The sequence below is a fragment of the Rhinopithecus roxellana genome, chromosome 17, assembly GCF_007565055.1.
Source record: "Rhinopithecus roxellana isolate Shanxi Qingling chromosome 17, ASM756505v1, whole genome shotgun sequence".
Classification (NCBI taxonomy): domain Eukaryota; kingdom Metazoa; phylum Chordata; class Mammalia; order Primates; family Cercopithecidae; genus Rhinopithecus; species Rhinopithecus roxellana.
The window spans coordinates 5,139,985-5,165,799 of NC_044565.1; the positions used below are offsets into that span (position 1 = coordinate 5,139,985).

The following is a 25,815-nucleotide window of genomic DNA, read 5'->3' on the forward strand; positions in this document are numbered from 1 at the left end:
GGCTGAAAACGGCTGCGGAGGGCGCGGTCTCTCGTGGACTGTAGCTCCCGCAATCCCACGCGCGGGGCGGGCCCGGTTTCCCGGCAGGCTTTGCGCGGGGCCGCTACGGGTCCTCGGAGGCGACCGCGCGGGGCCTTCTGGGGGCAGCAGTCCGGGCGCACTGGGCGGCGAGGGCCGGACTCGGCTTCCCGACGGGCTGCGCGGCGGCCGGGTGGGTGTCGGCGGGGCAGTCCGGCGGGCAGCGGCGGTTCCGGTGCGGCACAGCGGGCGGACGAGCGAGCAGGACGAGCTGAGCGGGACCGAGCGGGATGCGGAGCCGCCGCCGCCGCTTCCCCCGCCTCCTGAGAGTCTGAGACCCGCCGGGCCGCGCCCCCTGCCCAGGCCCGCAGTCCGAGCGTTCCGAGCGCGGACCGGGCCCAGCGCCGGCCACGGCCGCCTCCTCGTCCAGTCTCCGGCGTCCCGCCCCCTGCCTGCGCCCCCTCCCCATGCGCGGCGCCCATGCGGACTGAGCCCCGCCCCCCGGCCCCGAGCCCGCCGAGCGCCGCCGCCGGAGCCCGCGCCGCCCACCCGCACCATGCTCAAGTGCATCCCGCTGTGGCGCTGCAACCGGCACGTGGAGTCGGTGGACAAGCGGCACTGCTCGCTGCAGGCCGTACCCGAGGAGATCTACCGCTACAGCCGCAGCCTGGAAGAGCTGCTGCTCGACGCCAATCAGCTGCGCGAGCTGCCCAAGGTGAGCGGCTGCCCGCACCTGGTTCCGCCGGTGGCAGAATCTGCCCGGGCGAGCCACCGCAGCCTCCAGCCGGCCCTGCTGGTTTGCACTGGCCAGGTCCCCACCCCAGCCAGCCCCACCCTCCTCTCCCAGCCGCCCTGGCTGGCGCAGGTGGCAGCGGTCATCAGGTGCTTGCCTGGGGATAGCGATTGTCACCGAGCCTGGAGGAGGAGCCTGAGAATGAAACCCATGGGGATTTGGGGGTGTCGATGGGATTAGGGTGGAACTTCGATTCAGGTGACTGATGAGTACTAGCTTGTTGGGCTGTTCTGGAGGTGGGGTCCAGGTCTCCTCTCCTTTTCTTCCTGGGTGCAGGGGTGAGTGGGGGAGCCCTTCTGATGTGGCCTTTGCACTCGGATCTGCTCGCTGTCCCTCTTTGCCCTTGCTTCCCGTGGTCAGTTGCTCTCCTAAGGCTACTCCAAGAAAGGAGACTGGAGAAAACAGATTAAGAAGTATTTCTTTTCTGGAGATGAGGTGCTGAATGGTCAATACCTAGGAATTGGGTGTCCCAAAGAGTGTGACCCTGCTCTTGCTCTGGCAGTGACAGCTCGGTCCTCCGCGGCCACCTGCAGGCTTTGCGCATAGCACCGTGCCTGTGGTACTCTACTGTTTTTCTTAACGTTTTTGAGGGGAGCATTTGCTGAGTTCTTGCTGCAGAACCAAGCCAGGCTTGTTATTGGGATGCAGTAGCAGAGACCAGTGTGAGCCCCTGGAGGGTGGCAGAAGTGGTTTAGGGCCTGGGTGGGCCCTGAGATAAGACACAGTGCAGGGAATTGGAATCTTGTCTGGTCACCAGCAGGTGCTTTCTCAGAGCAGAGGCTGGTGTGAAGAGTGGAGGGAGGTGGACACAGTGGGCATGTGCACCGTGTGTTTCTTTGTTTTTCTTGCCACAAATGGGTGTCATGGTTAGACCCCAAGATCTTGTGTGACCTGGAGCAGGCAGAGGCCTAGGGACCCTTGGCTTGTGAAGCCCACGTGTCCAGGAGCTCTTCTCTGCTCTGGAGTGGCCTCTGCCACAGAGTCCGTGTCCTCCCTGCCCACAGCCCTTTTTCCGGCTGCTGAACTTGCGCAAGTTGGGCCTGAGCGACAACGAGATCCAGCGGTTACCTCCCGAGGTGGCCAACTTCATGCAGCTGGTGGAGCTGGACGTGTCCCGGAATGGTGGGGAGCCTGGGCAGGGGCTGGGTGGAGTCTGGGGAGCGTCTGCTGGGGCTGCAGACGCCCTGCAGGCTGTGGCATCTGTCCACTGTGATCCTCTGTAACAGATATCCCTGAGATCCCAGAGAGCATCAAGTTCTGCAAAGCTCTGGAGATCGCGGACTTCAGCGGGAACCCCCTTTCCAGGTGGGTGGCAGCCTGTGGTGGGGTCGGTAGGGGCTGTGGATCCCACAGCTGCGGTCTGGTTGTCTGACAGCCTCTGCTTCCTCCCGTCCAGGCTCCCCGATGGCTTCACTCAGCTGCGCAGCCTGGCTCACCTGGCCCTGAATGATGTGTCTTTGCAGGCACTGCCCGGGGACGTGGGCAAGTGAGTGCCCTCGCACGTGGAGTCAGGGTGGGGTGGGGGGCTTGGATTGGCCCTGCCCCTGCCACCACTGCCTGCCTTCCTCGTGCCCCAGCCCTTGGTGTCTCTTTTAGCCTCGCCAACCTGGTGACCCTGGAGCTCCGGGAGAACCTGCTCAAGTCCCTGCCAGCGTGAGTGTGACGGGCATTCTCCCAATGGCCAGGGCAGGGCCATAGCCTAGGGACCAGGGCTGCATGGCCCCACCCCCACCTTGCTTTCTCTGCAGGTCCCTGTCTTTTCTGGTCAAGCTGGAACAGCTGGATCTGGGAGGCAACGACCTGGAAGTGCTGGTGCGCAGAGGCCTGACAGGGCGGAGACCAGAGGGCGGGCCACAAGAAGCAAGGGCAAAGAAAGGGGGACAGCGAGCAGATCCGACAGGAAGGGGCACATCAGGAGGGCAGGCGGGGGGAGCTGTGCGTGGGGCCATGTAGTCTCCTGGGCATGGCACAGCAGGAGGCCCTGCCCTGCAGTCACTATTCTCTCTGTTTCTTCTTGCAGCCGGACACCCTGGGGGCTCTGCCTAATCTTCGGGAGCTGTGGCTTGACCGGAACCAGCTGTCAGCACTGCCCCCGGTGAGTCAGGGTGGGGCTGGCCCCCTGCTTCGCGCCCATCCGCACTCTGACTCTCCGCCTGCCTGCAGGAGCTTGGGAACCTGCGGCGTCTGGTGTGCCTGGACGTGTCGGAAAACCGGCTGGAGGAGCTGCCTGCTGAGCTCGGCGGGCTGGTGCTGCTCACTGACCTGCTGCTGTCCCAGAACCTGCTGCGGCGGCTGCCCGACGGCATCGGTTAGTGCGCCTGGGGGTGCCCGGGTGGGGTGCACAGAGCCTGGCCCTGGGAGGAGCATGGGGCGTCGGGGCTGTGTGTGGTATGGAACACAGGAGGATCCTGAGTCTGCCCAGGCTCTGGGAGCTGTCCCTGAGGAGGAGAGGGGAGGTGGGACGCTGGGGCAGCCCCGAAGGCTGAGGAGGCAGCTGGTGGTGCTGGAGGGGGCGGTGGAGCCTGTGAGGGCAGCAGGGTGGGCAGCATCACTGGGGCCTGCTGTTTTCTCCGAGGAGGTTGGCTCAGGCTGTGGGGGCAAGGTAAGTAGGTAGGGCCCTCCCGAAGCATGGCGGCGGCAAGAGGCGCTGGGGGCCTTGCTGTCTGCCTTGAGAGCGCCTTTAACCAGGGGGGTAGGGCACGTCTGGGACCTGTGCTCAGCCGTGTCACCCTCTCTCCCCGGTGCCAGGTCAGCTGAAGCAGCTGTCCATCCTAAAGGTAGACCAGAACCGGCTGTGTGAGGTGACCGAGGCCATCGGGGACTGTGAGAACCTCTCAGAGCTGATCCTCACGGAGAACCTGCTGATGGTAGGGTCTGGCTCGGGAGGCAGAAAGGATGGGGTCGTCGGGCATGTGGAACAAGGGCGGGATATCAGCCTGTGTGCGCTGCTGGGGGTGCTGGTGGCAGCCTGACTCGTGGAGCCACTCAGGAAGGGCTCTTGTCCTGTCAGAGCGGGAGCATGCTGGCCAGAGGTGAGGCGGGGCAGCGAGGCCAGGGCAGGGGCCTTTGCCGTTTACTGTGAAGAGTCCAGGTCTTGTTTTTCCGGCACATGTTGTAACACCATGGAGTGGTTGCAGAAGAGGCAGAGATAGAAACTGATTTGCCTATAGGGAAGACGGGGGGGAGCAGGCTGCTCCCCAGGGGCATCTACCTGCCCCTCATGAAGCAAGGCAAGCTGAGGCCCCGGGCCAGGGCTCAGGACGATGGTGCTGCCATCCCCAGGCTGGAAAACAGGAGCTAGCCGTGGGTAGGGTGTTCATGGGAGTTTCCGTGGGGGCATCCTCATTGAGGAGAGGGAGAAAGGGATTCTGGGGTTCAGGGCCCTAGGAAGAGGCTGGCCCTGAGCAGGCTGGAACTGGGGACCTGGGGTGCCCTAGGGATGACAGAGCAGACCAGTGGGGCACCAGACAGGCTCACAGGGTGTAGCCTCGCAGGTAGTCCAGGGAGCCCATGGGAGAGGGCCAGGGATGACTCTGGTGGGATGTTTTGGTGGTGGGGACTGAAGGCTGAGGTCAGTGGCCAGAGCTTGGGGAGCAGAGGGCATGGAGTGGGCTGGAGCCAGCCTCTATGGTCGGGTCCCTGTCCAGGTCTCCAAGGGCTGCGAGGGACCCTGGCTGGAGCTGACCTGGAGTGTCTGTGCCCTCCCCACAGGGGCTGTCATCTCCTTCCCACCCCTAGCAAGCCCCTAGCGTCCTCTGACCTCCTCTTCCCGGCCAGGCCCTGCCGCGCTCCCTGGGAAAGCTGACGAAGCTGACCAACCTCAACGTGGACCGGAACCACCTGGAGACGCTGCCACCGGAGATCGGGGGCTGTGCGGCACTCAGCGTCCTCTCCTTGAGGGACAACCGCCTGGCCGTCCTGCCGCCGGAGCTGGCCCACACGGCCGAGCTGCACGTGCTGGACGTGGCAGGGAACCGGTGAGTGCCAGCCTTGCCCCGCAGGCCAGACTGGGGCCCCAACGCCTGCTGACTGCCCGCCTGGCCCGCAGGCTGCAGAGTCTGCCGTTCGCGCTCACCCACCTCAACCTCAAGGCCCTGTGGCTGGCAGAGAACCAGGCGCAGCCCATGCTGCGGTTCCAGACGGAGGATGACGCCCGGACTGGCGAGAAGGTGCTCACCTGCTACTTGCTGCCCCAGCAGCCCCCATCCAGCCTCGGTAGGTTGTTGGCAACTGGTTTTTAGTGCGGGGTGGCCCTCAGGCAGGGCTCGGGGACCAGCCTGGGTCCTGACGCTCACCTGCTGCAGAGGATGCTGGGCAGCAGGGGAGCCTCTCGGAGAGCTGGAGTGATGCCCCCCCAAGCCGCGTCAGCGTCATCCAGTTCCTGGAGGCCCCCACAGGTGATGAGGATGCTGAGGAAGCTGCAGCCGAGAAACGGGTATGAGGGTGGGGAGCTGGGGGGTGAACCTCTGCCTGACCCCTGCCCTGTGGCTGCTGCTCACCCCTGTCCCCACCGCAGGGCCTGCAGCGCCGGGCCACACCTCACCCCAGCGAGCTCAAGGTGATGAAGAGGAGCATTGAGGGGCGGCGGAGCGAGGCCTGTCCTTGCCAGCCAGACCCTGGGTCGCCCTTGCCTGCGGAGGAGGTGGGCATGGAGCCACGGCAACCTGACGGGCCACTGCCCTCGGGAGCTGTGGTGGTCCGGTCCATCCTGGGAGTGGGGCTGTAAGGGCCAGGGCAGCACAGAGAAGGAACAAGAGATGAGGCTGATGACAGGGTTCAGGGACATGGAGCTGCAGGGCCAGCTGGGTGAAAGGTGCCAAGGTGGACATGCAGGTTGTGCAGGGCGGGTCTGTGGGGCTGGAGTATGGGGAGAACCAGAGGTGGGTTTCCCTGGGAGCACAGGGAATGAGGTTTGGTTGTTGGGAAGGACCTCTGGTGGAACCGGCTAGAGTATCATCGGCACCTGGGAAGGGGTTTGGGGCTGGGACAGAGCAGGCCTGACTCTGCTCTCACAGCTGTGACATGCGTGCTGTGAGTTCCTGGGTGCAGCCAAACCAGTCATCTGGGCTGGGGTAGGGTGTGTGGGGCAAGCCGCACATGGGAGGGGAGGCGGCTCATATCGGGCTGGGCTACTTCTGGGAACTTGCGTGGTCCTTGTTCGTTTTAGGAAAGGCTTTCACTGGGGCTGGGCTGTGGAGCCATGGCGTTGCCCACCCTAGGCTTTGGAGGCGTGTGGCTTCCTTGCAGGCTGGGACAGGGAGCAGCTGTGAGGGTGTGAGCCTATTCACAGTGCCTGGTCAGGGCAGTGGGAAGCTGAGGGAAGGACTGCCACGTGAGGGGCATCCCAGGTGGCCAGCCTGTGAGTCGGGAGCCTGACCCCACTTCCCGCCGCAGGAGAAGCGGCTGAGTGCCGAGTCTGGCCTGAGTGAAGACTCTCGCCCATCTGCCAGCACAGTCTCTGAGGCTGAGCCCGAGGGCCCATCGGCTGAGGCACAGGGTGGAAGCCCGCAGGAAGCCACGACTGCTGGTGGGGAGGAAGACGCCGAAGAGGACTATGAGGAGGTATGGATTGGCAGGAAGGGGGCAGGAGGCTGGACCTGCTGGGTGGGCGCTCCCTCCCCTGCAGGGCCTCAGCTGGGGTCGGTGTTGGTGCAGGCAGTGGCTGGGCCCTGCTGATGCTTCGGGGAGCTGCCCTGTACAGAGTGGCTGCGGGTGGTGCAGGGCCGTGCTGTGGGGGTGCCCTGGAGAGCTGCCACCCTAGGTGGGGTGAGGGTCTGCCCTGACAGCTCGGCTCACAGACCCTACCTCCACCCTGGACTCGCTTCTGAATCCCTGTGGTCTCCCTGGTGTCAGGCCTTGGTGTACCCCTTCATTTCCATCTGGGGCGCCATGTGTCTCCAGGATGAGCCCCTGGCCCTCTGCTTTTCTCAGGGCTGAGACACGTGCCCCTTACTGGTCAGTTAATGTTGAGTCCTCATGTGGCAGGGAGCCTTTCAGAGCCCTTGTCTGTGGCCACACTGCTTAGCAAGGTCTTCCTGTGGAAGCACAGCCACAGAACTGGGGCCACCCTCACCCTTGTGTCTGCACAGCCTGCAGTGCATTTTGCGGAGGACGCACTGCTGCCCGGGGATGACCGGGAGAGCGAGGAGGGGCAGCCTGAGGCCCCCTGGACCCTGCCGGGCGGGAGGCAGCGGCTCATCCGCAAGGACACGCCTCACTACAAAAAGCACTTCAAGATCTCCAAGCTGCCCCAGCCGGAGGCCGTTGTGGCCCTGCTGCAGGGCATGCAGCCTGATGGGGAGGGCCCTGTGGCTCCCGGGGGCTGGCACAATGGCCCCCACACACCCTGGGCTCCTCGGGCCCAGAAGGAGGATGAGGAGGAGGAGGAAGAGGGTAGTCCTCAGGAGGAGGAGGAAGAGGAGGAAAACGGGGTTGAAGAGGAGGAGGCCAGCACTGAGGAGGAGGACAAGGAGGGGCCCGTGGCTTCTGCGCCCTCTGTCAAGGTGGGTGTCAGCCTCACCCCTGCCCGACCCAAATTCCCCTGGCCCTCCTGGGTACCCAGGGCTGCGGTAGGGGCAGGGCTGAGACCTGACCCACTGGCCCCTGGCCACCCGGAGAAGATGGTGGACACGTTGTGAGAGTCGGCGTTGCGGCCACTCTCACCAGACCCCAGGCCTGCCCTGGCGTTGGTCTCAGTCCGTGCTTGGGGCCCAGGCCTGCCCTGGTGTTGGTCTCAGTGCCAGAGGCTGCTCTACTGGCCAGTATTTGCCCGACCTGCTGGCAGGCACAGAGTTCACAGAAACCAAGTGTGGCTGCCCACCGTTTGTGGGCCTCCGGGACCTGTCTGCACATGTAGTGGTCTGAGGGCAGGGTCTGTTCCTCTCCCAAGATCCCTGGGCTCTCCTGGGATCCTCCCTGCGTTAGGCACTGGCTGCAGGCCTGAGGCCCTGACGGCTCTGTTCTGCCTTGTCGGGCCCTCCTGAGGTGCCACACAGGCCTTTGGGGCACCAGTGTGTCCCTCCCTGGTCCTCAAGTCTCCTCTCCATGGCTCACAAAGAGTCTCACCTGCTGTCTGGGCAAACTCAGATGCCGGGGGAGTCTCTGGGTCCCACTCTCCTTGCGCTTGATGACACCCCGAGCCTGAGTGTGGGCCAATGGCATAATAGCCGAGGGGGCCTGGAGGGGCCACAGCAGGGACAGCCGGGTGGGGCTCGGCTCAGCTCTGGAGCCCCTGGCGAGCCCTGCTTGTCCTCAGGTGCGCGGTGTCACTCACGTTTCCAGGATGGAGGCGCCTGTGCCAGGGCAGTCAAGGGAGCTTGGTGTGGTCTCCTCTGTCCTTTCTGCTCGTGGCGGGGGCTGGGTGAGGCGGTGGTGGCGGTCGTGGCGGTGGCTAACCTGCATGCCTCGCTGGTCCTGTCCTAACAGGGGGTGTCGTTTGACCAGGCCAATAACCTGCTGATAGAGCCTGCTCGCATTGAGGAGGAAGAGGTCTGTACTGCTCACTCTGCGCTCTGGCCGGGCCACTGCTGGCCTTGCTTCCCGGGCTGTGGGCTCACGCCTCTCCCTGCCCCTGTTGCTTGAGCGCAGATCCCTCCCAAAAGAGCTCTCAGATCAAGCTGGGCTCCAGGATCAGGACACCTCCTGCCTGGGGCAGCCTGTCTTGGCAGGGGCAAGCAGAGAGGCTGGTCTGACTCCCGTCAGCTGCCTGTGGCACTCTGAGCCTTACCTGCCTGCAGAGGCAGTGCAATCCTCACCCTCTGGAGGGTGGCAGGGGGGCCTCGGGCCTCCATCACCCAGAGGCGGGCAAGCCCCAGCCCACCACACTCTGCAGAGCAGTGCCCTCCTGCTGGGGTCTTGGGGCTTCTCCAGCTGGCATCTGTGCTGGCCCTGGCTGGTGAGTGGTATGAGGCCCCATTCAGCTGCCCAGGGAAAAGCCAGAAATAGCGTCTGCGCGCTGGTGGGTGCTCCTGCAGAGAGCATAGGCAGCCGCACTGCGGCCCTTCCTGGACACCCCGTTTGTTCTGTTTCCAGCTGACCCTCACCATCCTGCGGCAGACTGGGGGCCTGGGCATCAGCATTGCGGGCGGCAAGGGCTCCACACCCTATAAGGGGGACGACGAGGTGAGCACTGCCTAGGAGGTCCTTTGCACTGCCACCGGCCCGTCCCCACCATAGTTCACACCAGCGGCACACAGGCCCCTTGCCCTGAAAACACTCACACGCTCCGGGGACACAGGCTGGGCCCAAGGCACCAGCTGTCGTGGGATCCCGAAGTCCAAGGGCAACCTGAAGGTGCCTGGGTCTGTCCTCCCTTCGCAGCCCCTCTTCTCTCAGCAGGTGCCTGTGTACCAGGCGTGGGGCCACGGGCCCTTTCTCGGGGTTGACCTGCTCCTTCCCTGGCACTCAGGATCCCCCAGTGGCCGCAGTGCCGTCCTGCTGGCCAGGGCTAGGGGCTGCTGGGAGTGGGTCTTCCCCTCCTGCGTCTTCTGCGGAAGGGGCAGGACCACAGGCCCCTCTCCCTGGCTCCTGCCAAGCTCGTGTCTGTGCTCTAGGGCATATTCATCTCTCGGGTGTCCGAGGAAGGCCCTGCGGCCCGGGCTGGAGTCCGCGTGGGTGACAAGCTCTTGGAGGTGAGTCGGGAACCTCTCAGCCCCGAGTGGCAGCTGTGCTCTCTGGAGGTACACGGTCCCTGGTATTAGGGTGCTTGGCTGTCTCCTCCCGGCCTCCCCCAGAGTTCCAAGCACAGGACACCGAGACTTCTGGGTGAAGCCACAGAACCTGTAAACCCAGGAGAGTAGGAGCCACCTGGGCCCTCCATTGTCACCCTGGCTCCCATCCAGTGCCCTGGTTGCTCATCTTTGTTCTTTGGGTACAGGTGTGTTTTTCTACTAGTGGGTAGGGCAGCAGCTGCACTGGGCACAGCGGCCTTCACAGGAGGGGCCACTCCTGGGCTGACCGAGAGGGGTCAGGCTGCTGGCAGGTCTGGTGGGGTTTGGACCCTGTATGGGGGCCCTGGAGCCCCCGCCTGGGCACCTGGCTGTCCAGCCTGGGCATGGGCATCAGGGGGCTCTAGAGAGGTGTGCGCCCTTCTTGTAGGGACACACTGAGGACAGGCGAGGGCCCTGGAGCCCAGCCAGGAGGCGTCTGCCCAGGGCTCAGATGCTGCATCTGCTGCCCAGCTCTTCTAACGTTTGCATGGGAACTCCTGTTCCTGGGTGTTGGGTGGGGGTGCGGGTCAGTAACCCAGCGATCTCAGGTGTGTGTGGGACTGCTCAGATGGGGAGGAGGTATCCAGGAGCAGGGCCACGTGTGGCCTGGCCATGGGGGCATCTGCCTGCCTCCCGTGGCCAATCTGTGTCCTGGCCCTTGGGCTGCCCACACCAGGTTTCTGAGGACCTGGTAGGGCAGGGGTCAGTGGTGCCCACGAGGAACCTTGTGGGTGAAGGTCTAGGGTGTCAGAGCCCGGGGCCTTTCCCCTTGCCCTGTGCTTCAGTCTCCCCCTCCTGAAGGGAGCGTCTGCAGCCCCCAGCATGTGGCTGTAGGTGGCTGCACTGGGTCCTGACATGCGCGTGGCCTCTGGCCTGCAGGTGAATGGCGTGGCTCTGCAGGGCGCCGAGCACCATGAGGCCGTGGAGGCGCTCAGGGGGGCCGGCACTGCCGTGCAGATGCGAGTGTGGCGGGAGCGCATGGTGGAGCCTGAGAACGCGGTCACCATCACGCCTCTGCGACCTGAGGACGACTACAGCCCCCGGGAGCGGCGGGGAGGGGGGCTGCGCCTGCCCTTGCTCCCAGCTGAGAGCCCTGGGCCCCTCCGTCAGCGCCACGTGGCCTGCCTGGCACGCAGCGAGAGGGGGCTGGGCTTCAGCATTGCTGGCGGGAAAGGCTCCACGCCATACCGGGCTGGTGATGCGGTGAGGCCGGGGCTCAGGGCCAGGGAGGGCTGCTCCAGAGCTGGCAGCCGCACCCCAGCCTCACCAGCAGCCCTTCCTCCTTCACGCTCCCCTGCAGGGCATCTTCATCTCCCGCATTGCCGAGGGCGGTGCTGCTCACCGTGCGGGCACACTGCAGGTTGGCGACCGCGTCCTCTCTGTGAGTGGGGATAGGGCCCCACCCTGCCCCGCCCTGCGCCCTCTGTCCCATCCTACCCTTGGGCCTCCCTGATGCGGGCATGTTCCCACAGATTAATGGAGTGGACGTGACTGAGGCCAGGCATGACCACGCTGTCTCCCTGCTGACTGCTGCCTCCCCCACCATCGCCCTGCTGTTGGAGCGGGAGGCTGGGGGCCCTCTTCCTCCCAGTCCTCCACCACATTCCTCCTCACTCCCCACCGCTGCTATTGCCATCACCAGTACCACCACCACCAGCATAACCACTGCCACCCCCGGGGAGCCTGGGTTGCCGAGCCTGGCCCCCAGCCTGCTGGCCGCCACCTTGGAAGGGCCATACCCAGTGGAGGTGAGACACAAGCCCCCACCCAGGCACCCACCCAGCTTCAGCCGTGGGCACTGGCCCTCCCAGGACCTGCCCTCTTGCGGCCCTGCCGTCTCCTCCGGGTGGGAAGCCGGCCTGCTGGCCCTTTCCCTGCAGCCCCTTGAGGCCGGGGCTCTGTCCACAGCCAGATTCCCCCGTGTGGTCTCCTTGACACAGGCTCCTGGGCAGCTACATGGCCACAGTCAGCAAGGGTGTTGTCCTCATGCTGTGCCTGCCTGGACAGCAGAACACTGGTGGCGCAGAAACCCCCATGGGTACATCAGGGCAGCCCCCGCCCACCATCCCCACGGACCAGGATAGACTCTTGGGAGCCCTCCCACACCCTTTCCCTGTCCTGACCGAGGCCTGTCCTTGTCCCGCCCTGTATCCCCAGGAGATCCGTCTGCCAAGAGCTGGGGGCCCTCTGGGGCTTAGCATTGTCGGAGGCTCCGACCATTCCAGCCACCCGTTTGGTGTCCAGGAGCCTGGTGTATTCATCTCCAAGGTAGGGCAGCCCATCCGGGCGGTTCTGTGAGAGGCGTACCCATCCCAGGTACCAGTGCAGGTCAGCGCGGCCTCAGCCACCAGCTGCCACCCTTCTCCCTGACAGGTGCTCCCGCGGGGCCTGGCCGCTCGCAGCGGCCTAAGGGTTGGGGACCGCATCCTGGCAGTGAACGGGCAAGACATGCGGGACGCCACACACCAAGAAGCAGTCAGCGCCCTGCTCCGGCCCTGCCTGGAGCTGTCGCTGCTGGTGCGGAGGGACCCGGCGCCCCCGGGCCTACGGGAGCTGTGCATCCAGAAGGCGCCCGGGGAGCGGCTGGGCATCAGCATCCGCGGGGGTGCCAGGGGCCACGCCGGCAACCCCCGCGACCCCACAGACGAGGGCATCTTCATCTCCAAGGTGAGCCACCCCACCGCAGTTCGCCCTGGGTCCCACCCCACAACAGGTCTCTCCCACTCCACATCTCCCCACAGGTGAGCCCCACAGGGGCGGCCGGGCGCGACGGTCGGCTGCGTGTGGGTTTGCGGCTGCTGGAGGTGAACCAGCAGAGCCTGCTGGGCCTGACGCACGGCGAGGCGGTGCAGCTGCTGCGTGGTGTAGGCGACACGCTCACCGTGCTGGTCTGCGACGGCTTCGATGCCGGCTCCTCGGCAGCCCTGGAGGTCAGCCATCCCGCCCTGGGAACCAGGCCTCCCTCTGGCCCAGCCCAAGGTGTTGTGAGCCGCTGACACCGCTCGGGGCGGGCGACGGGTCCTCTGTGCCTCTGGGTCTGGGAGGTGCTCTGCGGCTCTGCATCAGCCGTGAGGGGTAGGGAGCTGGGGGTAGGGCCCTCCTTTCCTTTCTGCTGAGCTCTGGCTAATCAAGCTGTCCGGAGGCCCGGTCCAAGTAGGATGAGGGACATGAATGGATGGGGGGAGGGGCATGAGTTTGGGGCACACTACGTGGTCTGGTCCTAAAAGAAGCAGCAGAGCCCCTGGTGACTCCTGCAGAGTCCCACCAGGCTGCTAAGGGATGACTCAGAGCCCTGCCCAGAGCCCACCAGCCAGGCAGACTCCTCAGGACTCTGAGGGTCCCCGCTCCTGTGTCCAGTGGCACCTTTCTCCTCTCAGCCGGTCCCTGGGCCATGCCTGACTCCAGCGAGCCCCTCTGGTGACCCAACAGAGAGCTCCCTCCCCAAGATTTCCTGCCCCACTGCTGGTCCGTCACTTCCTGGACTCCAGAGCAGAAGCCCAGACTGGGAGTTGGGATGTGAGGTGGGGCCCCAGGAGTCCTCCCTGCCAGCTCGGCCTGAATCCTGGGAAAGCCTAGCCTCTCTCAGGGCGCTCCCATCTCCCTTCCGTCGTCTTCCCCATGCCATCCCAGGGAGTCTGCAGCAGGCCTCAGCAGCGTCCAAGGGCTGTTCACCGGTGCCCGGGTGTGCAGGCTGGCTTCCCACCCGAGTGGGCGGCAGGGCCACAAGAGGGTGGGTCCTGGAGGGCCGGCACCCACAGCTGAAGCTGGGTGGATGCCTGGGCAGGGGCACATGTCTTCACCTGGAGGGGCCACCTGCTCCTCCCAAAGGGTGTCCCTGCTGGTCACACAGGTCCACAGGGGGCCGGTGACTGTCACCTCTCCCCACCAGCACACATGGCTTCCTCTCCGTAACAGCCTCTGGGATGGGGCGGCCCCTCACATTGGTTCTGTCTTGCAAGGGATCTCTGGGATGGTGGCTTTCTGCCAGGCTGACAGCCACGGAGTGTGTCCTGACCCACAGCCAGCGTGGGGGCCCCCTGGTGGGAAGTGCTTTCGTAGTTTTCGCTCCACAGCTGCACGTTGGGCTTGGGGCGGGCTTGGGGCTGGCCCTCACCCACCTCCCCTCCTGTCCTTGAGGGAGTCCTGGTGGTTTCCAGGGAAGGATTTATCTGAGGACTGAAGCCCTGGACTATCTGGTTCAGAGAAAAGGCCTTGCCTTGTATTTACTTATTTTAAGCGGATGTCTAAACATGTTTTATTTGATATATTTACTCATGAAGTTTTTGTGAGAGAAAGAGAGAGCACGCGCTCCCTTGGGGAAGAGTGAGGTATGCAGAAGGCAGGGCTAGCGCTGTGTCTGCAGCCGGCATGCGTCCACGTGCAGCACTGCTGTCGGCCACAGGTTTCCTTGCATCTGGCCAGGTCCCCCACGAGCCTGCCATGACACACTGGAGGGGCAGGGGTCTCAGATCTCACACTCTGGCCAGCGACGGACAGAGCCACCACACCCTCCCTGGTGTTGGGGGCAGATACAGTTTCTGTTGTGTTGGGCAGGCCAGGGCCCTCGAGCAGTGGTGCTGAGAGCTGCGATCCAGCTCCCCTTCCCCATCACGGCTGCCTCTTTCCCGCGTCTGTCCGTCTTCCCGGGGGCTCGCTGTCCACCCCAGCACTGCCTCTTTCCCGCGTCCGTCTGTCTTCCTGGGTGCTCGCTGTCTGCCCTAGCACTGCCCTTGCCCTCTGTCGTTGCCCTGGCTCTCGTCCAGCGCCCTGGTTACTCATCTTGGTTCTGTGGGTACAGGTGTGTTTTTCTCCAGTTCTTGCTTATGTTTTTCTTTAAAAAATGGGATCTTTTGAGTTACAAAAATCTAAATTTTTAAATTAAGTCTTCTGACTCCTTTATGACTTCCGGATTCTGGTTTTTCCCTTGGGAAGATCTTCCCTACTGCAAGATTACAAAAACATTGTCCCGTTTTCTTCTAGTATTTCTGGAAGTTTAAACAACATACAGCTCCGTGGTCCACCTGGAATTGCTTTGACGAGGTCTCGCTTGTCACCTAGGCCGGAGTGTGGTGGCACAATCACAGCTCACTGCAGCTTCCGCTCCCGTACTCAAGCCATGTCCCCACGCCCAGCCCTGGAATTGCTTTGCAAGTAACTGGATGCGTAGCTGTCCCCGCAGTATTGATCGAATAGTCTGTCGCTTCCCCAGTGGTTTGGGGGAAATGTGGCCTCATTGTGTTCAGTTCCTGTGGGCTCCAAGCTCTGTTTCTGGACTTGGTCCCAGAGAGTTGTGAGCTGCTTCTGGGCCACACGTTTAAATGTCTCACTTTGTAGCAGGTCTCACACCTAATCCTCATCGGCAAAGTCACCCATTCCTTTTTCTTGTCTTGAAAAGTTTCTATGGTCATGTGTTTTCTCTTACAAATGAACTTGCCAAGTTCCGTGCAAAAACCGACTGGAATTCTGGGATTTCACGTACATGTATGTAGATACACATTTTGAGAAAGGGCCTCACTCTGTCGCCCAGGCTGGAGTAGTGGCGCGGTCGCTGCTTACTGCAGGCTTAACCTGCCGGGCTCAAGCGATCCTCCCCCCTCAGCTTCCCAAGTAGCTGGGACTACAGCCGCACCACCGCACCTGGCTCATCGTTTTCTGTAGAGACGGGCTTTTGCCATGTTACCTAGGCTGGTCTTGAACTCCTGGGCTCCAGTGACCTGCCCACCTGACCTCCCAAAGTGCTGGGGTTCCAGGCATGAGCCCTGCGCCAGCCTTGGGGTGATCTTTCTGTTGAGTTTTCTCTAGGGTGTCCCCAGGTGGCTCTTGCTTTCTGGTGATTCTCATAAATCCTCACCTGGATTTGTAAGTCAGCTTCACCTCGTGGCAGAAGCCCGGTCACCCTTCCCACCTCGGGCCTCTCCTGCTTCCCCTCTGCAGAGCCCCGGTCCTATGGAGGAGCGGCTTGCTCTAGGGGACTTTGATCTTGTAGTGTGACGTTTGCTGTAGACTTTTTTTTTTTTTTTTTTGAGACGGAGTCTCGCTCTGTCGCCCAGGCTGGAGTGCAGTGGCCGGATCTCAGCTCACTGCAAGCTCCGCCTCCTGGGTTCACGCCATTCTTCTGCCTCAGCCTCCCAAGTAGCTGGGACTACAGGCGCCCGCCACCTCGCCCGGCTAGTTTTTTGTATTATTTAGTAGAGACGGGGTTTCACCGTGTTAGCCAGGATGGTCTCGAACTCCTGACCTCGTGATCCGCCCGTCTCGGCCTCCTAAAGTGCTGGGATTACAGGCTTGAGCCACCGCGCCTGGCCTGCTGTAGATTCTTAAAACAGTTTTTAAATTGATGGGGGGGGGTGGCTATTTCTATTTATAACCTGTAAGAATTGTTATCTGAAACGGGTGTTGAGTTTTCTGAAGTCCTCTTATCTGCTAAGTAGGGTTTGTTCGGCCCATGGAGGTTTCATCAGCAGGCTTGGGGCTTGAGAGAGAGGAGCGGGTTTCACACATCAGGAGTCCACGCCATGTCTAGCTTCTTGGCCTCCCACAAAAAGCTCGGCAGACGTGGCGCGGCCAGGCCTGTGCTCCCACAGGACCTTCTGTGTTTCTGACTCCAGAGCATGGGCGTGGGGGGGCTTCCATGGGTGACCCTTCCCCATTTTTCTTAGGCCACTGGACTCATCTGTGTGTGTCCGCCTGGCCTGCGGGCATCGGTTTGCCCGTTGGGTTCTGTAACTTTCTTCTCACGGTACGAGCCCATCTTGGCATTGGCTCAGGAGCGCCTGCACGTCCCCAGCACTCTGGAGCAGTGGCCTATGTTTGTTTGTCAGAGCTTAAGTCTCCTGCATTCTAGTACTGTGCATTTTTGGGGGTCATGCATAGTTCATCTAAGCCTGGCCCTCACTTGCTGTCAGGCCTTGGGTGGGCGCTTGACTTTACTCCTCAGTCTCCTCGTCTGTACAATGGGTCACCCACAGTGCCTGCTTCTCAGGGTCGAGAGGATTGATTCAGTAAAGACCTGCCTCGCCATGGTCGGCGCCAAGACCTCTGCGCAAACCTCGGTGGCTGTGCGCTGTCTGAGGGGACTTGCCCGCTACCCCGCGTGTTTGGCATGAGGATGCAAGTCCTCTCCCACTGGACCCCTCCTTTGCAGTCACCTCCCTCTCGGCCCCGCTGTCTGTGTCCTCTTCCTCCAGGTCATGCTGACCAGGGTCCTGTGTGTCGATGGCCTTTTCAGAGCCAGCTTCTGAATACTGATCAGGACCACCTCTCCCTTGTCATCGTCACCATTACAAAGAAGACTTCAGAAGAGACTGCGCTTTCTTTTTTTTTTTTTTTTTGAGGCGGAGTCTCGCTCTGTCGCCAGGACTGGAGTGCAGTGGCCAGATCTCAGCTCACTGCAAGCTCCGCCTCCCGGGTTTGCGCCATTCTCCCGCCTCAGCCTCCCGAGTAGCTGGGACTACAGGCGCCCGCCACCTTGCCCGGCTAGTTTTTTTGTATTTTTAGTAGAGACGGGGTTTCACTGTGTTAGCCAGGATGGTCTCGATCTCCTGACCTCGTGATCCGCCTGTCTCGGCCTCCCAAAGTACTGGGATTACAGGCTTGAGCCACCGCACCCGGCCGAGACTGCGCTTTCTTTTGGCATTTCCTTGATTTCCGCGCTCAGGAAGAATCCTTCAGTCTTTCCCACTGCATCTCCAGCTTTTAACATTTCTGTAGATCTGTGTATAAAGAAGAGATCACTAGCTCTGTTTCTGTCCTGATGTGAGCTCCTGCAGGAAAGACCTAGGAAGATCGAATGCTTGGTTCTTCCCTTTGTCAGTTTTTAGAGTAACAGGCTGGGGCCCTGAAATCTTCCAAAGGTGGTTCCTAAGGTGTCTTTCTGTTTTTAGTGTTTTCGTGAACTCATGAGTCTTTGTTTTCCTGATGGGTTTCAACATAGCGTTCCCTGGATGTCCCTTGATCAGGCAATGAGGCCCTGCATCCCTGTGGCATGACCCTGTCATTCCTCAGCTGCTTTGACAAGGCATTCTTTGTATCGCCTGCCCCAGCCCTGGATTCCACCATTTTTGTGTGGGACCTGGCCCCTCTTGGCAGGAGCTGGGTGTAGAGCTCCTAGCCGTGGGACCTGGCCCCTCTCTGTGGGAGCCGGATGTTGGGCTCCTAGCCGTGGGACTTGGCCCCTCTGGTTGGGAGCTGGGTGTAGGGCTCCTAGCCGTGGGCCAGGTGTGCTCAGGACTCAGGCACTGCCTGTGGCCTCTGCAGCAGATGGAGACTGAGAGGTGGATGTTTTTAGAAAGAGAAAAAAATCATGAGTTTGTACTGTTATGTTTAACTCATTTAAGATTACAGGGTTTTTACTAACTTTTGTGATTTTCTACTTTTTCTCATGAAATCTTTCCTTAATTTCAAAATTAGCTGAGTGTGGTGGCATGTGCCTGTAGTCCCAGCTACTCAGGAGGCTGAAACAGGAGGATCACTTGAGCCCAGGAATTTGAGTCCAGCCTGGGCAAGACAGACTCTAAAAAACAAAAGCAGCACCACCAGTGGTACGACTGAGAGCAGTAGTGTGGAGAGGGGCTGAGTTCCTGGCAGCTGCTTCCTGACGGTTCACCCTGCAGGGACGTGCAGTCCGCATCCTGTGTTCTCAGCCACTTGAGATCATTCTGTGGTTTTGCTACCAACTTGATACACAGTTGGGCTGATTCATTTCAGCTTTTAGGGTGACTTTTTAAAAATCTTTTTTTTTTTTTTTTTTGAGACGGAATCTCACTCTGGTGCCCAGGCTGGAGTGCAGTGGCATGATCTCGGCGCACTGCAACCTCCACCTCCCGGGTTCAAGCAATTCTCCTGCCTCAGCCTCCCAAGTAGCTGGGATTACAGGCGTCTGCACCACAAAAAATCTGTTTCTTAATTGTGTAAATCTTCACATGGTTCCAAAGCTGAAATTATATAGAGTCACTTCAGAAGACCAGCCTCCATCTCTCTGTTCTGAGGCCACCATCTTTATTCGTTTTGGTTTATTCTGCCATTTCTTTCTGAAAAATATAAGCGCATACATAAATGAATTTTAAACTTAGAGAGAAGTTGCAAAAACAGGACAAAGAACCTGTGACACAGCCCTATTCATGACTCAGCCACTGCGCGGGATGCGCTCCATTGCGGGAGCCTCCCCCTAGTCTCCATGTAGCCCTATTCATGGCTCAGCCACTGTGCAGACGTGCTCCATTGCGGGAGCCTCCCCCTAGTCTCCATTTAGCCCTATTCATGGCTCAGCCACTGTGCAGACGTGCTCCATTGTGGGAGCCTCCCTCTAGTCTCCACTCAGCCCTATTCATGGCTCAGCCACTGCGCGGGACGCACTCCATTGCGGGAGCCTCCCTCTAGTCTCCTTCAGGTGGAGTGTGCCTGTCTCTGCTGATTCCTCTGACCTTGAGGCTTCTGGTGGGCATAGGCTCTCCCTGCTTCCGGCGGTGATTGCCCCCACGCTGGGTCTGATGCCCTCACAGGCTTCAGCGTGTGCATCTTGGCCGGGATTATCACAGAGCTACCATGTGTCTCTGTGCCTCCCACCAGGGCTCACTGCTGATGCTCTGAACCGCGAGGTCAGCCAGGTTTCCCCCTGCAGTTACTCCTGCCCCTTGAAATCAGCAAGTGTGGGAGGTACTTTCAGAGCACATAACAGGCTGTTTCTCATCCAGCTTCACCTGGGAGCCTCAGCACCTTGATGGTTCTGAGCAGGCCCCGAGGTGGTTGACGACAGTCCTAACCCACCCACCACTCCCACACTCATCAGGCAGCTTCCTGCCACCGAGCTTTCCCTTTCTCCCAGTTTACGTGTGTCTGCTTACCTGTTCACGTGGGCTCACAAGGGAGCCCATTTCATTAACAAGTGAGCTTCCATTTTATTTTATTTCATGGGCGACAGCCTTTTCCCATCGTAATTTATTTTGATGCTCAAATTGTCCCAGACTTGGCCCACAGAAGGGGCTTGAGGACCTGAGTCATTCTGATACGACCTCCCCCGTCTCAGCACCTGCTCACCTTCTGCCTCCAGCCTCCAGGATGTGCTGGGCTTCTCTCCTTGCCCTGCCCCACCCTGGAGTCGGCCATTTCTCTCAGGAGCGCTGGATCCTTCTAGTGGAGGGTGACACTTAGAAGCTGCGCTCTGGCCCTGGACCTAGCGTCCTTGGGGCATCGTCTCAGGACCTCCCGGGGGCCAGAGCTAGGTGGTAAGACGGCATGCCAGTCATCCCCGAGGTTACTCCTGGAATGAGAGAAGAGGATGAGCTCACCCGTGGCTGTCAGAGTCAGCGCCCTGGTCTGCCTTTTCTGTGTTTGAGCAGCTCGCTCTGACGAGAGAGGCCGGGCTGCCTGTGACGTGCTTCCCACTCTGCCAGGCCCCTGCCTCTCTTGGACCTGTCTAGTGGCTTTTTAACTTATTTCAGAAACTGAGAAGACAGGCACCTTGTTTGTTGTTTGTCCCCCTAGTTCTGTGAGAACCTGGAAGACATAGTTAAGTCTCCCCATATAACTGTGCTTTTATGACGCTCTCCTGTTTCTACTAGTCTTTGCTTTCTGTTTCGCTGCTTCCTTGTTGAGTGCTTACAGTTGATGATGATTGTGTCATCGTTGTAAATAGCCTCTTCTGTGGTGACAGCATCCCTCTGCCTGCTTGACAGCTGTGACCTCACATCCTGTCTCCCCTGGCCTGAGCAACCCCTCTCTGTGCTTCCCGTGTGTCTGCCTGCCATCTCTTTGCCTTCCCCTTACTTACCATTTCACTTGTGTTTTTAACCAGCAACAGCATAGGGCTGGGTTTGTCCTTCAGGCCACACTGAGAGCGCCTTGATTTTGCAGGGACCCCGTCCATGATGAGGGTGATGAACAATGCCTGTCTCCACTGTGCTGCCTCCTCTGCCTCTTCTGGCTGCTGCTGGCGGTGGGGGCTTGAAGCAATCCCATTGCCCCCCGTGGGCTTAGAAGTGAGCTCTTCCCATGGTTCCGTCTGCCCGTGTTAACCCCGGGCTCAGGATCCATGTACATCTTGTGTCCAGCCAGAAGCCCCTGCCTGTCCTGGTCCTGTCTCCTCGGCCCTCCTCTGCCCTGCCTGAGCTCCCTGGGCACCTTTCCTTTCTAGACTCTCCCTCTGCCCTGCCAGTCACTGGCTTGGGATAGGTCATTGAGCTCTGTAGAGTGCAGAGCTGGCCAGGCCTCCTGCATGGTGTCCTTTGTTCCAGAATCCTTGCCCAGCACTCACGCTGGGGTCTGGAGCCAGCCTTTCCACCTGAGGGGGCCACTCTGTGCCATCAGTTCCAGCATCCACTATTCACGCCCCTCCTTCCCCCATCTTGGTAGCTGTCAGTTCTTCCTGGGGGTGACTTTACATAGTCAGCAAAGTGACAGGCATCATGCTACTTCACAATCTCGCCTAGTGCAGACATGGCCACGTCCACGGCAGCCCTGTGAGCTGTGATGGGGAGGGACCGGGGACAGTACCGCAGCATCCTGGGGGGATTCAGTAGAATGCCCTCCAAGGCTATCCCGGCCATGCGGTCAGTCCCACTGAGGGATGCAGCTCCTGTGTTCACTGTTGCTGGCTATTCTGGGCTGGGGCCCCATCCTGCCCTATAGGTGGGACCCCGGGCTGCAGTCCCCACTTCTCAGCCCACACCCCTCTTCTCAGGTGTCCCCAGGTGTCATTGCCAACCCCTTTGCGGCAGGCATCAGCCACCGGAACAGCCTGGAGAGCATCTCTTCCATCGACCGGGAGCTGAGCCCCGAGGGCCCAGGCAAGGTCAGAGGTGCTTGCAGCCGGCAGTCCCAGGGCCAGGGAGCCCAAGGCCGGTGGTGCCTGACGGGTCTGCTCTGCTCACAGGAGAAGGAGCTGCCTGGACAGACCCTGCACTGGGGGCCCGAGGCCACAGAAGCCACAGTGAGTGTGGTTGTCCCTCCTCCTCCCATCGGGGCACTGGAGTGGGGTGCACATTGCCTGTGGGGTGCTGGTTAGTAACCCCCAGGACCCCCTCATGCCCTGTGCTGGCCGGGTGCTGCCCTGGAGCTGCTCCTGCTAGCGCTGTGTCCACTCTGCCCCCAGGGTCGGGGTCTGCAGCCCCTGAAGCTGGACTACCGTGCCCTGGCTGCCGTGCCCAGCGCTGGTGGCGTGCAGAGGGTCAGTGCCCAGTGTGCAGTGCCCCCTACCTCCGTTCTGTTGTCCTGTTCATCGGCCACCGCAGGATGAACGCCAGGGCCGCTGAGGAGGGAAGCTTTGGGCGGGGGATGGGATGGGAGGAGGCCACGTCTGACCCGCAGGCTACCCCAGCCTGTCACGTGCGTGTCACCCTCATTCTTGACCCAAGCCATGTTGGTGCTGCCCCGCCCACACCCTGAGCTGCGGATGGGTGACATAGGCCAAGGCCCTTCTTGTACTCACCGAGCAGGCCAGGGTGACAGTGTGAGAGCTTCACCTGCTGGCTGGAGGCGGAGGCTCTTGGGGGATTGGGCAGGCACACGGCACCAAGGGGAGGACGGGCTGGAGCAGCTGGAGGGGCAGGTGTTGGGGACAGGCAGGAGGATATGCAGGCCCTTCCCTCCACTTAAAGATACAAATAACCCTCCCAGAGGGTGTGCCCCGCCAGCCCCACCGAATGTGAGTGACTGAGGGATGGGCTCCGCCAGACCCTTGCCCAAGCGGTGGAGTGGTAGTGAGGGGCCAGGCAGGGGCTCTTGGGACCCGACCCTGCCTCCTCTGGCCATGGACTCCGCTGAGAGGGAGGCTCCCAGGAGGCCCTTCATCCTCATGAACAACAGCACAGCCATGGGGGCAGCGGTCAGGGTGCCACTTGAACCCTGAGGGCCTCACACCGCAAGTAGGGGCTCCCCACCGGCATCTCTGTCCCCGGCCCCTCCCCTGAGCCCTCCCTGCCCTCTCCTCCGGCTGTCCTGTCTGCTCCCATCTCTCCTGCAAAGCTCCAGCCAGCACACTGCCGTGGAGACAGCAGCTGCCCAGCCCAGGCCCCCGCATCCTGTGGGGACGGGGACAAGCCCCTCCTTGCTGACCAAGTGTCTGGGGCGTCGCCTGGGCTATAGTCAGGTTGGGGAACTGAAGAACTTCTGTGCCTTCCAGGCCCCCCAGTCCCTCCTGCTCCGGGGCCACAGCCCTGCCCAGCCTCACCCCACCCACTGCCTACTTCCAGGTACCGTCTGGAGCAGCTGGAGCGAAGATGGCCGAAGCCCCCTGCTCCCCTAGTGGCAAGCAGGTGAGTGTCCCCAAGTTAACGGGCGCACCCCATGGCGGATGGAGGGCAGAGCAGATGGCTGCTGTGCACAGGGCCCCTCTTCCAAGGACGGGGTCAGGGGCTGGCACGGGGTGCCATTGACTCTGGTCTTCCCTCTGCTACCATGGGGCCTCTTGTGTGAGGACAGCCAGGGACGCTTTCCTGGCCAGAGCTGCCTGGCGATGGGGTGGGGGGCCTGAGCGTGCTGTTCTTGGAGGGGCTTAAGCTCCTGAGACCCTGGTCAGTGTCTTGGGCCCAATGTCCCCCAGGGCCCACCTGCCGCACCCTGCCTGCCTTTAGTCTGGGAGTCCTTGCCCCCCCCCACTATTGGCACCTCCCCCAACACACTGCCACGTGAGGGTGGAGGTGGCAGCACCCATGAGACCCAGCTCAGCCCCTCACAGGCAAGATGTCAGCCCCACCCAGGTCTTTCTCTCTCTCTCTCTCTCTCTCTCTCTCTCTCCTCTCTCTCCCCTCTCTCCCCCCTCTCCCCCCTCTCCCCCCTCTCCCCCCTCTCCCTCTCTCCCTCCCCTTCTCTACCCCCATTCCTTGCCTTGAACCCCTGATCCTGCTCTCCTCTGCCCCCGCCACCGCTACCTGCCTTTTTTAGACAAAACCAGGGGTGATCCAGTCATTGGCTCAGGCGTGGCCAAGGGGGTCCCCAGCCCTCAGGGGCAGAGGTTGTCCCCACTCCGTGAGTGCTCTGTCCCATGGGTGGGGGTGGCAGAGCCTCCTTCCCCAGCAGGATGGTGGGGGGATCAAAGGCAGGCAGTGGGGACAGCCGGTGGCGCGCTGAGCACAGCTGCAGCCCTGACAGCTGCCCCAGCGTAGCTCACAGGAGCCCCACCCCCCAGCCGCCTTCCCCGCCTTCCCCGGATGAGCTGCCCGCCAATGTGAAGCAGGCCTACAGGGCCTTCGCGGCCGTGCCCACTTCTCACCCTCCTGAGGACGCCCTTGCCCAGGTGTGTGGGAGCAGCACCCATCCCTGCTGCGCATGGTTGGGGTGGGTGCTCAGGGGCCCCCGTGTCCCAGAGGAATGCCAGCCAAACCTCAAGGTCCGCTCCCCCCAGCCCCCCACGCCTGGACCTGCAGCCTCCCCGGAGCAACTGTCCTTCCGGGAGCGGCAGAAGTACTTTGAGCTGGAGGTGCACGTGCCCCAAGCTGAGGGCCCTCCTAAACGTGTGTCCCTGGTGGGTGCTGACGACCTGCGGAAGATGCAGGAGGAGGAAGGTGAGGGGCATGGAAGTGGGGTGGGGGCCGGGTCTAGGCTGGCCCGGCCTGACCCACTCTGCCCTCTGGCAGCCAGAAAACTACAGCAGAAGAGAGCGCAGATGCTGCGGGACGTGGCAGAGGCTGGGGCCGAAGCAAGGCTCGCCCTGGACGGGGAGGCGCTGGGCGAGGAGGAGCAGGAGGATGAGGAGCCACCCTGGGCCGGCCCGAGCCCCTCCTCAAGGTGAGCACCTGCCCACCAGACGCCCCCGACTCACCCCATGTGCCCCCCCCACACACACAGCACATTCTGTCCCTTCCCCAGGCAGAGCCCAGCGTCCCCCCCACCCCTGGGAGGCGGTGCCCCGGTGAGGACGGCCAAAGCTGAGCGGCGCCACCAGGAACGGCTGCGCGTGCAGAGTCCGGAGCCACCAGCACCCGAGCGTGCCCTGTCCCCTGCCGAACGCCGGGCCCTGGAGGCTGAGAAGCGTGCGCTGTGGAGGGCAGCCAGGTAAGCCCCTGCCTGGGGTCCCCACCCCGCCCTGCCACCTTGCCCTGCTCCTGCCCTGAGTCACCCCTGCCGGCTGTTCTCTGCAGGATGAAGTCGCTGGAACAGGACGCTCTCCGAGCACAGATGGTCCTCAGCAGGTCCCAGGAGGGCCGGGGCACGCGGGGGCCCCTGGAGCGACTGGCCGAGGCCCCTTCCCCTGCACCCACCCCATCGCCCACCCCTTTGGAAGGTCCGTGGGTAAGGGCAGGTGGGGGGCTCAGCCTGCTGCTTGGGCTGCTTCCAACGCCCGCTTCTTGTCCCCCTAGACCTCGGCCCCCAGACCAGCACCTCCCCGGGACGCCTGGTGAGGAGCCAGTGGCTATGCCCTCCCTTCACCCCTGAGGCATGGGGGGGGTCTGGCCTGCCCCCACCCCCGTGGCCCTCACCCCTTCCTCTCACTCTCTGCCTCTCCCCTCACGCTGTCCTTTCAAGCCCTTGTCTGGAAAGAAGTTTGACTACAGGGCCTTTGCAGCCCTGCCTTCTTCCAGACCTGTCTATGACATCCAGGTACCTGGCCTCCAGGCCTCTGCATGCCTGCCACCCCGTCCGTGCCTGCCACCGCCTCCATCCGCTCCCGCAGGGCCTCCCCGCGTTCTGTCGTGGCCCCTGCTTCTCCATCCCCCTCCCCCTTCAGCCGGGCTCTGTGGGCCTCAGGGCTGGGAGCCCACACGTCCATGTGGGTGGTTTGGGGCAGGGCTGGCGCCGGCCTGATCAACACTCTCCCCATCACAGTCGCCGGACTTTGCTGAGGAGTTGAGGTCCCTGGAACCATCTCCCAGCCCTGGTGAGTTGGGGCCAGGCTGGGGTGAACTCCCAGGAGCCCAGCTGCCCTCAGCTCACTGCCTGCCTGTCCCTGCCCGCCAGGCCCGCAGGAGGAGGATGGAGAAGTGGCTCTGGTGCTTCTGGGCAGGCCCGCACCTGGCGCTGTGGGCCCTGAAGATGTGGCGCTCTGCAGCAGCCGTCGCCCCGTAAGGCCTGGGCGCCGTGGCCTGGGCCCTGTGCCCTCCTAGAGGAGCAGGCGCCTCCCCCAGACTTGGGGTGGGGGCCCTGCCAGCTCCAGCACCACCCTTGCCCCAAGTCTTTTAACCTGGGTGTTAGCATTTTAAAGAGACCCCGCAGGAATTCTGGCCTCTGACTAACTGCCCCACCCCAGCCGAGACCTCGGCGAGACTGTAACTAGTGATGTTTGTACAACCAAAGACTCTATTTTGTGGTTTAAGGAGAATAAAGTTGACTACATTTTACCTCCCGTCTGCCGTCCACCCCCCA

The 25,815-nt window shown here is 62.0% G+C and overlaps 1 protein-coding gene and 1 long non-coding RNA gene across 9 annotated transcripts; one reads left to right on the forward strand and one right to left on the reverse strand.

Annotated features, from left to right (window-relative positions):
* Window positions 1-72: 72 nt before the first annotated feature.
* On the forward strand, window positions 73-25,790 carry SCRIB (scribble planar cell polarity protein). Of its 8 annotated transcripts, none has more exons than XM_030920902.1 (37): window positions 107-733; window positions 1,816-1,933; window positions 2,038-2,116; window positions 2,208-2,297; window positions 2,408-2,464; window positions 2,560-2,623; window positions 2,832-2,906; window positions 2,975-3,119; window positions 3,560-3,678; window positions 4,589-4,788; window positions 4,860-5,026; window positions 5,116-5,246; window positions 5,328-5,453; window positions 6,206-6,373; window positions 6,901-7,314; window positions 8,237-8,299; window positions 8,843-8,932; window positions 9,364-9,441; window positions 10,399-10,722; window positions 10,820-10,879; window positions 10,992-11,267; window positions 11,677-11,787; window positions 11,893-12,186; window positions 12,261-12,449; window positions 21,197-21,307; window positions 21,389-21,445; window positions 21,608-21,682; window positions 22,707-22,769; window positions 23,642-23,749; window positions 23,858-24,017; window positions 24,090-24,240; window positions 24,322-24,507; window positions 24,594-24,736; window positions 24,813-24,850; window positions 24,979-25,053; window positions 25,279-25,330; window positions 25,411-25,790. In XM_030920902.1, the coding sequence occupies exons 1-37, from the start codon at window positions 575-577 to the stop codon at window positions 25,554-25,556; spliced, it is 4,962 nt and encodes a 1,653-aa protein (XP_030776762.1). In that variant the 5' UTR covers window positions 107-574; the 3' UTR covers window positions 25,557-25,790. The 8 variants fall into 8 exon arrangements, with proteins under 8 accessions (XP_030776766.1, XP_010373593.2, XP_030776762.1 ...); XM_010375294.2 differs by having other exon boundaries at window positions 109-733; window positions 10,820-10,900; XM_030920904.1 differs by lacking the exon at window positions 8,237-8,299 and having other exon boundaries at window positions 108-733; window positions 10,820-10,900.
* Window positions 17,047-20,102, reverse strand: LOC115894237. The gene is made up of 3 exons (XR_004054270.1): window positions 19,978-20,102; window positions 19,555-19,777; window positions 17,047-18,548 (listed from the first exon to the last, which is right to left on the reverse strand). It is a non-coding gene; the product is annotated as an uncharacterized LOC115894237 (long non-coding RNA).
* Window positions 25,791-25,815: the final 25 nt, after the last annotated feature.

Excerpts from the sequence above, each read along its gene's own strand:
- SCRIB (XM_010375294.2), top strand. The coding sequence starts at position 575 with ATGCTCAAGTGCATCCCGCTGTGGCGCTGCAACCGGCACGTGGAGTCG. Across the intron at positions 7,315-8,236 it reads CTTCTGCGCCCTCTGTCAAG|GGGGTGTCGTTTGACCAGGC; the intron begins GTGGGTGTCAGC and ends CTGTCCTAACAG. Across the intron at positions 24,851-24,978 it reads GCACCTCCCCGGGACGCCTG|CCCTTGTCTGGAAAGAAGTT; the intron begins GTGAGGAGCCAG and ends TGTCCTTTCAAG.